The sequence below is a fragment of the Triturus cristatus genome, chromosome 1_2 (assembly GCF_964204655.1).
Source record: "Triturus cristatus chromosome 1_2, aTriCri1.1, whole genome shotgun sequence".
Classification (NCBI taxonomy): domain Eukaryota; kingdom Metazoa; phylum Chordata; class Amphibia; order Caudata; family Salamandridae; genus Triturus; species Triturus cristatus.
The window spans coordinates 102012265-102024419 of record NC_140580.1 but is presented as its reverse complement, the minus strand read 5'-3'; the positions used below and the strand labels follow the sequence as shown (position 1 = coordinate 102024419).

The 12155-nt window shown below is 44.6% G+C and overlaps 1 protein-coding gene across 2 annotated transcripts in view; it reads right to left on the bottom strand.

Annotated features, from left to right (window-relative positions):
- The window catches only part of EIF3A (eukaryotic translation initiation factor 3 subunit A), a 735236-nt gene that overhangs the window by 443481 nt on the left and 279600 nt on the right, over positions 1-12155 (bottom strand). For both annotated transcript variants that reach the window (XM_085602967.1, XM_085602977.1), the window contains exon 13: positions 7897-8001. In XM_085602967.1, the coding sequence (XP_085459093.1) occupies positions 7897-8001 (105 nt within the window). The remainder of the gene's footprint in view (positions 1-7896; positions 8002-12155) is intronic.

The window sequence follows — 12155 nt, the reverse complement described above, 5'->3', positions numbered from 1 at the left end:
AGCGGTCAACAACTCCTCCATCTTGGTATTAGGAGATTTTAATTTTTGGCCCTCTGACCCGCAGAATGCTCGACTTCTAAAGAATTCTCGGATACTCTTTGTTCCCTCAATTTTGACTCCCACGTTCATTCCCCCACTCGTATTCAGGGTCACATCCTTGATCAGATTTGGTCCCTTAATTGTCCAATAGCCTCCTTGTCCATCTCCCCCTGCACTTGGTTCGATCACTTCTTGATTTCCTTTTCCCTTCACCTTAGTTCAGTCACCAAGCCCCCCCTTCTCAAAAACATCTGGGCGCGCTCTTGGAACCAGGTGGATGTGGCCTCTCTGTCTGCCACACTCTCTGCATCTAGTCCTGATCTACAGGGTCTGTCGTCCTCCGCACAAGCGGATTCTATTAATTCCTGGCTCCTGACAGGCTGCGATTTGGTCGCTCCCCTCAGGCGGGTGTCCTCCAGGCGTGTGAACGACGCGAACCGTTGGTTCAATGAGGAATTGAAGGCCATAAAACTAACTGTGCGCCACGCTGAGCGGGCCTGGAGGCGAGATTACTGCCCCAACCTTAAAACCCAGTATGTCATGCTCCTTTCCCAGTACAAAAAATCTATTTTGGCTGCTAAGACTGCTTATTTCTCCTCAAAAATCCTGGCTGCCGAAAATCAGCCTAGAGAAATTTTTTCCATTGTACACAATCTCGCCTTCTCCGATAGAGCTACCCTCAAACCCTCCCCTTCCCAGGACCTATGCGACTCCCTCAACACTTATTTTCTGGACAACATTTCTAACATTAAAGCCAATATCCCTTCCCCCCCCCCCCTTTCCTTAGTTGACCCCCAGTGTCCGTCAGTCGGGGCACGTCTTGATTCGTTCCCCCTCTTGACAGAAGAGTCTTTCCTCTCCCTCCTTTCTATGGTTAAATCAGGTTCCCCTTTAGACCTCTGTCCTGCCCACATCCTCAAGTACATCTACTCGGTTTGTGTGCAGCCCCCTCTCAAATTTTTCAATAGTTCACTGTCCCAGGGGATTGTTATTCAACCACTTAAATCGGCCATCATCGTCCCTATCCTCAAAAAACCTGGCGCGGACCCCTCCGCTCTTGTCAACTACCGCCCCATTTCATTGCTGCCCTTTCTGGGGAAGGTATTGGAGCGCCATGTGACCAGAGCGCTCAGTACCTTTGTGGAGGAGAACGGCGTTTTAGCCCCCCGTCAGGCTGGTTTTCGCCCCGCACACTCTACGGAGTCCATGGTGCTATCGGTCCTCGACAACCTCAAGGAGGGCATGGACATTAACCATCCCCAGGCCCTGGTCCTCCTCGACCTCTCCGCCGCCTTCGACACAGTTGACTATTCCATCTTACTTTCCCGTATCAGGGCGGCGGGGGTTGGAGGCTCGGCCTTGGTCTGGCTGTCCTCCTTCTTGAGGGACCGCACCCAGGTAGTGCGCCTGGGTGACTTTTCGGCGGACTTCCGGAAGGTACAATGCGGGGTTCCTCAGGGCTCCTCCCATTCCCCCTCTTTTATTTAACTTGTACATTGCCCCTCTTATTTTTGCCCTTCAGCAAATGGAGGTCTCCCTCTACAATTATGCGGACGACCTTCAGCTTATTTTTAATTTGTCCCCATCCCCTGAGTCCATGGTTAAGTTCCAGTCTGTTATGATTTTTATCCGGGACTGGATGAATTACAACCACCTGAAGTTAAACCCAGACAAAACTGAGCTGGTTTTGACAGGTGGTTGCTCCAGTCCCTGGACTTCTCTTTTTTGCCCCCCCCCCCCCCCCTTCATCTTCCTCTGTGAAAACTCTTGGGATTAAGTTGAACGACCACCTCACTCTGCACTCCCAGGTTAGTTTAGTGGTGTCCTCTTCCTTTCTTTCACTCCGCACCATTCATAAAGTTTACCGTTTCTTTTCCTGCCTTAAAACTCAGTCCTGACGATGGTTATCTCTCGCCTCGATTATGGCAACGCACTATATTGTGGCATGCCCGCTTACAGTCTGCGGCGATTACAGCTGGTTCAAAACCAGGCTGCCCGCCTGGTTTATAATCTGGCTAAATTCCACCATGTCACCCCTCTCCTCAAGTCCTTGCACTGGCTCCCTATCCGAGAACGAGCTCAGTTCAAGATGGGCTGTATTACTTTTCAGGCTCGGATTGGCACAGCCCCTGCTTTCATTTCTTCGGAAATTAAAGTCTACGCCCCCGTTAGGGAGCTGCGCTCATCCTCCCAACATTTGTTGGCAGTTCCCCGCTTTAGGCGTAAAAAGTGGGGGGGCACGAAATTTTCCACACTTGCCCCCGCTTTTTGGAATTTTCTCCCCGCCCACCTCAGATCTTCTACTCAATACTCACTCTTCCGAAAGGCGTTAAAAACTTTTCTCTTCGCACAAGCCTTCCCACTGTAACTGTCTTGTTCTGCCTCCCCCCTGATCTTCTTGTTCTCTGGGTTCTGTACACTACAGCGCCATGAAACCGCCAGGTGAACGTGCGCTCTATAAATGCTTTAAACTCAACTCAACTTAAGCAAGCTACGGCTTTAGAGAGTAAGGTTCTATCTAACTTTAACCTCTGCCTACCTTTGGGGACTCTTGGAATCTATACACACTGTACCTCATTTTGGTGCAGTATCTTACAGGACATGGTTGAGGAGCTTGACCTCACCCCTTACCTTCACTTGTCTTTCAAGGAAGTAAGGTCATTATGTAAAATTAAAAGCATACCAATGGGCCCCCATCCAACCAAACAAAAGCTCCAGGAGCTGTTGGTTGAGAATGCAAAGGCACACCCTTCTGAAAATGGTGAGGACTAGTCAGAGGGAGAAGGAGGGGAGGAGTATGGAGATAGGTGCTGTTGATGATAATGTAGTCGTATCCGTCGACGATGTCTTTGTAGATGAGGTAGGTGAACCACCTTCAGATGGTGATTTTTTTGTCGACTGGCACCCAGATGACAACATTGTCGACAAAATAAGCTTTCAAGAGACTAATCTTCATGGATGGTTCTGAAGATTGTTTTTCATGTTTATGGCTTTTCTCCTCCATAGGAAACGAATGCTTTCCATTTTTTAAGGTGCTTGCATCTTCCTGACAAGACTTTTTAGAAACCTTTTTCTTGGAAACATCTGGTGATTCAAGAGATCTTTCTCTCCTTTTGGCAGTTTCCTGAGAAGACGGTGAGGTAGAGCTCTCCTCAGACGACCGTTTTATTTTTCAGTCTCAGAAGCCAAATCAATAACCTACCCTCGGTCTTTAAGGGTTTTGGTTGAAAAAGTCCTACAAATCTTGCAGTCTTTTACCTTATGTTGAGGGTAAAGGCAGTAGATACAGTTTTTATGGAGATCCTCAGCATGCAGTCTCCTCTTACTGCATGCTCCACAAGATCTGAAGTGACCTTTCTTTGAATAATCTGACATTTTGAGTAAAAATCTGGAAATTTGAAGAGAAAACTGAGCAAAGCTCAGAGAGACTACCTTTCGCACGATGTGCGGTAGAAAATCTGAGGAACCTAGCCTCTTGGGATTGTTATCGAGCATGCAGTCACCTGATTTGCTGCTACTTAAGTTTGGTTCTTTTTTACAAAAGAAAAAGGATAGGCTATTGCAGTAACTGTTCATTGCATTGTAGCCTATTGTAGTATTATCTACTGCTTTTATATGTATACCGTGGGACTGCCACTACGACGAAGCAGATGATTCAAGCATGTGACTATGAAAGATCCAATGATGGAATACTCTGGAAACTGCAGATAGGACGTGAGGGCTGGGGCCAAGTCAGGTCTTATCTACAGCCTCCTCTACTGTGCAACTTCTTCCATCCTTCTTAGTAGGTTGCAGGAATCTCCCATCTGGGTTCAGGGCTGCTCCTTAAATACTGTATTTATTGGGATTTTTTAGGTGTCTCATGGTCAGTAGCCAATGGGCTACTGGCCTTAAGGTGACTACCTTTGATCTGCTCGGCATTCCGTCCACTGGAATCAGTGCAGGTTTATTTTTCTGAGAGGTTTGATACCCAACGTCCCAGGATTCAGTGAAGCCATTATGGTGCTAGGAAACTCATATTGACCAGTTTCTAGATCATATACTCGGTATGGCTTTATTGTGCATCTAAAAATGGCCTTAGATATTATATTATAGGGGCCTGTCTGCTCATGCAGATAGGTCCTCACATGAGGTATAGTGCACCCTGCCTTAAGGGCGACTTATCAATGCCTCATGCAGTGCTGGGTAGGCATGGCATACAGGGATGTGCGCTATGTTGAAGATTAACTTTTAGCTGCATCAAAACATGCAGCCTGCAATAGCAGTGGGGCAAGTTTGTGGTGAGAGGTCTCCGAGGGTGACATTACATGCTGAAGCCCTCAGAGGCCTATCCCTGGCTACCATGACCTTGGTACCACAGGTACCCCTTACAAGGGACTTACAGGTGGGCCAGAGTTGTGCCAATTATGGTTTACAATGGTACTGTTTATGGAAACCAACACAGGCCCTGGGAACCCGATTGGCAGGGACCCATGGCACACTCAAAGTGCATGAGAAGTCTGGAAAAAAGTGGAGGGGGTTACTGCAACAGAAACACTTTCCTACATCTTTGTATTTATTACTGTTTGCCCTACCTATCCTGTCCTCCTTTCCTCAAATTTCCCAGAGTGAACCAATTGTTTGATACATTGATAGTTATTGGGTTGAGCCCAGTTATTGGTACAGAGTCCCAGGCGGCGGCAATGGAGGCTGGGGTGCTCGGTGCACAAGGCTCGACATCAGACTCCCTTGGGAGCAATGCACTGTCTATTGGGAGGCTTCGAGTGGGTGCCAGAGTCAGCCATACTTACGATCTTAGCAAGAGGCATTCAACCAATAAAGTCACTAGACAGACCTTAGATTTACTCAACAGAGTTTGATAAACGTCCGCACACCGTTCAAATTATATTTTACTCTGAGGTTTATGCTTTTTATACTTCATGGGTGCTGAAGAGTATCACCCCCTGATCATGGGGTGTTGAAACGTGAGTGAAGATGATCCTTATAAACTTTACAAGGATGTACTCTTTTATTTAGCACTCTGTAGATGAGATTTGCATAGGCAGGAGCAGCACAATTGCCCATAGATGTATGAAACACAATTTGGGATTACTAGCCATGGAATCTTTTCTTCTTGAATGTGATAAACCAGAAAATCTCAAAGTTTTTTTACTTGAACTAATGCAGTTTACCCTGTATCACAGTTACTTTACGTGGTAAGACCAGTTCTACACGCAATTATCCGGTACATCTATGGGCAATTGTGCTGCTCCTGCCTATGCAAATCTTATCATGCATAGGTTTGAACTAGACAATATTCTATCCAAAACGGGTTGGTTAGACAACTTGCTGACATATCATTGTTACATTGATGACATCTTTTTAATTTGGAAAGGGACAGAAGATTCATTACTCCAAGCAATTACAGAGATCAATACAGTTCACACACCATCGATCACAACCGTATTTCATTTCTGGATGTTGACATCAATCAAGACAACAACTACAGATTGCAATACCTTTTTACATTTTCAGAGCTTTCATCAAATCAGTCTCAAACAACACCTTCCTTATTCACAGTTACTTCGGGTCAGATGTATTTCCTCAAATGAGGATCTATACCATGAAAACAAAGAGAAAATCTTGACTAAATTCAAACAAAGAGCTTACCACGATACAATACTAAAACAGGCGGAATCACGAGCCGCACAAAAACAACGAAATGATTTGTTGAAATTCAGGACCAAGACACAATCTGATGAAAATAGATCTGTTTTTCTTTCAAAATATTCCACAATCAGTCACAAAATCAAGAAAACCATCAGAAAATATTGGCCCCTACTCCACGCAGAACCTGATTTTAATGGCATATTTAACAGCTTCCCAATCTTTGCGTACGAACGCACAAAAAACTTACAACAATTACTACAACGACAAGCACCAGCGAGTGTTCTCAAATATACCGGTACTACTCCATGTCACAATTGCAGCAGCTGCAATAATATCATAAAAGGTACAATACTACCACACCCCTCACAGGGATTTTCTATCAACCTAAAAGTTTCAGCTACCTGCGACTCAAAGAACGTGGTATACCTATTAAAATGTCCTTGCGGACTGCCTTATGTTGGAAAAACTGAACGCAAAATGAAAACGCGTTTAACTGAACATAAAAGCAACATACGATTAAAAAACATCAAATCAATGGTAGCAACGCATTTTCATGAGATGAAGTACAATATCAGCCAATTGAGATTCATGATTTTGGAGAAACTCGACATTAAAACAGGAAGAGATAACAGAACTTTTTTGCTACAACAAGAACTTTATTGGATTTATAAATTGAATGCACTTTGTCCTAATGGTTTAAATGACCGTGTTGAATTCAGTTGTTATTTGTAGTATTATATATCTGATGCACAACGTGTTCATGTACTGACGTGAGCCCATTACGCGTTTATTTTTCAAAAACCATAGTGAATTATGACGAGGTTCATTTTAGGACATTCATGTTCTTTTTGATATGTAAATAATTTTCACGTTATTTTTATATTATGTAACAATTTTTTCTTAAGAATGACCAAACAATTATTTTTGTATATCGCAGTCTGGTTGGGAGTTCGTTATAACGTTCATTCACTTTGTTATACACAATGCAATCCACTATTTGCAAGTCCTATTTCTTTTTCCATACACTTTGAATCCAGCACCGGTTCACACGCGCACCAATATCAAACTAACAGTTTTTTTTAGGGTAGAACACTAATAATCGTTTCGCATTAATTATCTTAACATTCCGGGTCAGCGCCCGATAAGTCTATAGGACATGTCACATTTTGCATACCGTTAATGTAACCGGCTATTGACTTGAAGCTCATTTCTATTTCCATGCACACCGCATTTTAACATCCGGGCGAAACGCCCATTAGAATCGCACCATCGGCAGTTACAGAGCAATGGCTTTTTCGTTTTACGGATAAATACAAACACGTTGCACAGATATGAACTCTTCCATCTGTTGACACAATGATTATCTTTTCGACGAGTATTTGACATCTACTCGCACCAGTTTGCATCATGTCCTAGTATCTTTTAGCACCTTGCATGACCGCGTTTAAATTTCACGTTGCCAAGACGCTTCATTTCATCGCCATGTTTATAATTGAGCACTTTAGTAGTCGCATGTTGCTCTTGCTGCCTCGTTGTACGGTGTGCTTGAACCATTGATTACCATAACATCACTATCTTATTAACATACCACTCGTGAATACTTCGGATAAAACCACTTATCAGCAGTATGCACGTTTTTCTTTTGTCATTTTGCAACTTTATTTATAAGACGCACATTATCATTAGCTCCACGGGTTCACCAACTATAACTTTCGACGGACACACTAACTCACACTGTACATTTATGAATATTTAGAGTCGCATTCTAGCCCTTGAATAAATAGCAAAACATACTTTTTTTGATTTATTATAGGGAGAATCCCCTGAGGAAGGGCTTGACCCGAAATGCATCGGGGTATTGTATATCTCCACGGTGTTGTCCTAAACGGATTTTGAAATTTCAAGATTTAATGAAAATGAAACATTGAAACTAACCTAATTGGAAAGATGATTATTTCTATGGATTATGTCAAAAAACCATAATCAACGGAACATTTAAACTTGTAATCATTGAAGGCGAATAGTCGCATCTACGGAGTGCTAAATACAAGAGTACATCCTTGTAAAGTTTATAAGGATCATCTTCACTTAGATTTACTTAGCCATCACTCCACTGACCAATCTAATGGACCAGAGATATCGGAGGATTCAGCTCAAATACAGCTACTGCTAGCACAGCGTGCAAAGAAACACTGGAGGAAAATGTACCTTCTTTTCCTGGTTTTTCAGACGCTCTTGGAGTTCCTTTTTTTCTTTTTCCAGCTGTTCCACTTGCTTTGCCATAATGAAGTCTGGGTCCAATTCCTCAAGATCCTGTATGAAGTGAAAACCGAAGAGAAGGTTGTTACCACTGGAAAAACAAGAAGATTGAGAAAGAAAAACATTTCAGCTAAGCACTTTCCTACACAGAAGGACTAAGTAGAATCTATGAAATAGCATGATCGCACAACAAGTAGCTGGTCAGCCCTTGATCAATGCACTGAATTAAATTATTAAAACAAATTTACACTGATGAGTGTTTGAGGGTGGATAATGTGTTGCAGCATCATTAACTTATTATCTTCAGAGCAGATTTGAAAGTAAACTTAATGTGGCATCTAAAAATCAAGCTTATGTTTGTTTTCAGCTTAAATCTCAGGATAATCAGAGCTGTGCAGTTTTAACATATCGTCCAAACAAGTAAATGAAACGTTCTACCTGTATCAGTTATTTAGCATATGCTTTCAGGGCTTTTCTAGGAGTCCTGGGTCTACAGTTACAGGACCGTTTGTTTGGGTCCTGTCATTTGCCATTTATGTACAGAGTGCGCAATACCAATGAACATCAAATGATAAACCAAGGCAATCCAGGTTAGCAAAGCAACGTGAACAATCCAGGCTAAATTCAGGACATGGAGGGGGGTATACCATCAAAACACAATCAATAATATCATTGGCCAAACAGTGCTTTACTTTATGAAAAGAAAATAAATCCCTTTTACAGGCACACAAAGAAATCAGCTAAAGATTAAGAGAAACAGAGAACAAGAAGGTGCTAGTACCTATTGGGGAAGAGTTAAAAATGTAAACAATTTAGTAGTGTGTAAGGGTTAAGTGCTAGAAATAGGTTACAAATGGCTCTACTGTTAATGTTGTATATGGAGCTAAGGTCTTAAATTCTTCGCAGGAGCTATACTCTTGCAGAGGTGTACACAAGATAAGCAAAGTATACTCATGTGGAAGTTATTTAACACATTCTGCACCAAACTAGTCCTGGACCAATGCATAGGTGCATCTCTTTCTCCAAGATCAGAATTAAAGTTTCTACTCATAAAGGCAGGTGTAGGCAAGAATGAACAGGTCACTAACCTTCAGTAACGCTCTTTCTGGTAGAAACGGTCTCTAACTGGAGATGCCACATCTTGTTAATATTACCCCAGGCATCAGACTTTGAGCCAGAAACTCAAAAGCAGTACTCCTGCACGCTGGTAGGTGATACCGCGTGGCTCTGCAACTGATATTTCACTCCGAAAGTGAGGAGCAGGACCACGTATAAGGGTCACCAAGGCGCGTGAGGCCAGTTCCTTTCCAAGGCTTGTCTGCACCCTCAGATGCAGAGTGTATCGGCAAATTGAATTTACCAGTGTGCACAAATCTAGTTTGAGACCGTATTGGTTGGAAAGAGTTAAATTAACAGAACAGGAGGGTGGGTGGGTTGGTGAGGAATCTGCAGTTGGGTAGACCATCGACCAGAAAAGCAAGATAAGTAACTTGGTCTTATGATGGACCCTTCCAACCACAGATTCCTCAAAATGACTTATTTTTGTATGATCATCTTCCCTTCCCTTCTTTTTAAAGGTGCCGTTAGAAAGTCACCAATTTGTTGCCCAAACTTTTGGTAGCCCTTTCTGACTACTGTAGGAAGCTGGCTCTGTATATACTATGCCAACATGAGTCAAAGTGGACACAGAGTCCAGTGGAGGCCCAAAGGTAGGCAGAGGTAAAAGTAAATAGCACTTTACTCTAATTATGGTAGCGTGGGCGAGCAATAAGGCTTTGTCAGAGGGTAGCATTAAGCATTTGTGGTACACACTCAATGAGCAAATTATGTCACACACTCAAAGACTGAACTCACACCAATTGGATTTATATAAAAATATTATTTAATTATATTTATTTCCTAGAACCAAGCAACCCTGGCACATGCAAGTGTATTTGATCATTTTCAAGGTAGCTTGAATAATACAAACAAGCTGAATGACAATGACTTACAGATTTGTAATTTCTTTCGATATAGTGGAAAATACGGTTAGATTACTTTGAATTACTTTGCAGCTTACTTTCTGGTTTTTCTACTCAGTGTGATACAGCTTGATATCACACTGGGACATTTTGTAGAGAAAAACTAAGTAAGCAATTTTTAGTTCCTTGCAGTTTTCTTAAAGTTAAATACAAAAACCAACTCCACATTTAGGACACTTGTAGGAAAAACAGTCAATATACTCCTACTGAGAGAAATGAAGTTATCGGTTAACAGGTAAGTACTTTGTTGTGGGAGTTGGTATTCTGGGGTTAGAACCAGGGTTCCCCCAGGGTCAAGGATACACTCTTTCAAACACCCTCATCGGCACTAGGGCGGCTGGGTGCAGAGTGCTGAGGCCCAATGTTATCAAATTGGAGAATGGGGGCCTCCAGGTGGTGGCTGCTCACGAGCAGGCCACCACCTGCTCCGGGTGTTAGGCTCAGGACAAAGGGGGATCAGAGTAAGCACCCAAAGGACACCGGCAGAGGGGCGGCTGGGTGCAGGGTGCTGTTTTGGCATCGGGTGCCCTGTTTTCAAGGGGATTCTCGTTTTTGTTTAGCTGCAGGCGTGGTCCAGGAAGACTTCAGGGAGGAACCAACAGCTGGGCAGGTAAGTTGGAGAGCTCAGGGACGTAAGTGCACCTCGGGTTCTTTTCTCCAGGGTGCAGGGAGCCTGGATGCAGGGGTGTATTTTGAGGTAGGATTTCATCTTACCGGGCCACCCGCAGATTGGGGTGGGGGGGCTCAGAGCAGAGGCTGCAGGCGACATCAGGGAGCCCAGGAGTGGTCAACCCACGGTGGACTCTGGAGCGCTGGGGGACATCGCTGGGTCCGAAGAGCCACTCTAACTCAGGCTGTAGGCAACGGGTGCAGTGGTGTTTCCAGGCATCGGGTTTCTTTGTCCTCAGCAGGCTCCTCTTGCTTTGGAGATTCTTTTTAACGGAGCTGCTGTTCGCAGGAGATCCGGTCATTGTTGAAGGCAGTCAGTCCTCCACGGGTTTTGGATATCGGTGGATGCCGGACAAGGCGACTTTTGGCGCAGTATCTCTGGAAACTGCAGACGAGCCAGTAGAGCTGTGGCCAAGTCTGTTCTTCTCTGCAGTCTCCTCTGCTGGGTGTCTTCTTTCGTCCTTCTGCGTGGGTTCAGGGCTGCCCCCTAAATACTGTATTTAGGGGGCATTTTAGGGGTCTCGAGGTCAGTAGCCCAACTACTGACCTTCGGGTGACTACACCCTTGGTGTGCTCACCCCATGTGAGGGAGTGGGCACAATCCCTAATCCTGATTGGGGTGTGCCTGCTGTATGCAAGATAAAGGGCACTGAAGAGTGGGCTCCACCTCGCCTGCCCCACCTGAGGGGTGGGGTTGGCAGAGGTGGGAACACCTTGTGGGCTGGCTAATCTTTCCTGCCTGTTTTCCGGCCGAAAAGGAGGGGAGACAGGAAGGGGGCCTTGTGAGAAAGTGCCATCTTTCTTGCATGGTATGCCCCCACTTTTTTGCTGAATGTACTTTGACTGAGTGTGCCCTGGACTCCTGCCAATCGGGTGCCCAGGGCCTATGTTCCTTCCCTAAACACACAAAACCCAAATTGGCAAACCCTGGCCACATGTCAGCCCCTGGTAAATGTTACCCTAGGTACCCAGGGCCTTGTGACCAGGGAAGGCCTCTAAGGGCTGCAGCACTTATTATGCCACCCTTAGAGGCCCTGTACCCTTACACACACACACTGCCCTTGCAGGCTGGGTGTCTGGGTGCAAGACAAAACAGAGTCGACATGGCACACATCCCTGTGTGCCATGCCATTCACCTACACTGCCATGGCATATATCAGCCACCCCTCTAGCTGGGTGCCCTATGCCAATGGTGTGGGCGCAAGAGCCCTGTGCCTCTACAGTATCCAGGTCCATTCCTGGGCACTGTAAGTGCAGTGCTGCCATTTAAAAGTAAATGGTGCTGAGAGCTCGTCAAACACAAACTCCACAGCACCATAATGGCAGCACTGAAGACTGAGAAGTTTGGTTGAATATGCTACTTACCAGTATGCATCTGTTCTTGGCATGTAGGGCTGCTGACATTCATATCTGTGCATAGATCGCCGCCTAGTGTTGGGTCCGGATGTTTGCACGTTGTTGTCCTGGAAGAGTCTTCGAAGTATCCTTGGATAGGTGACTCCTCCCCTGGACCACAGT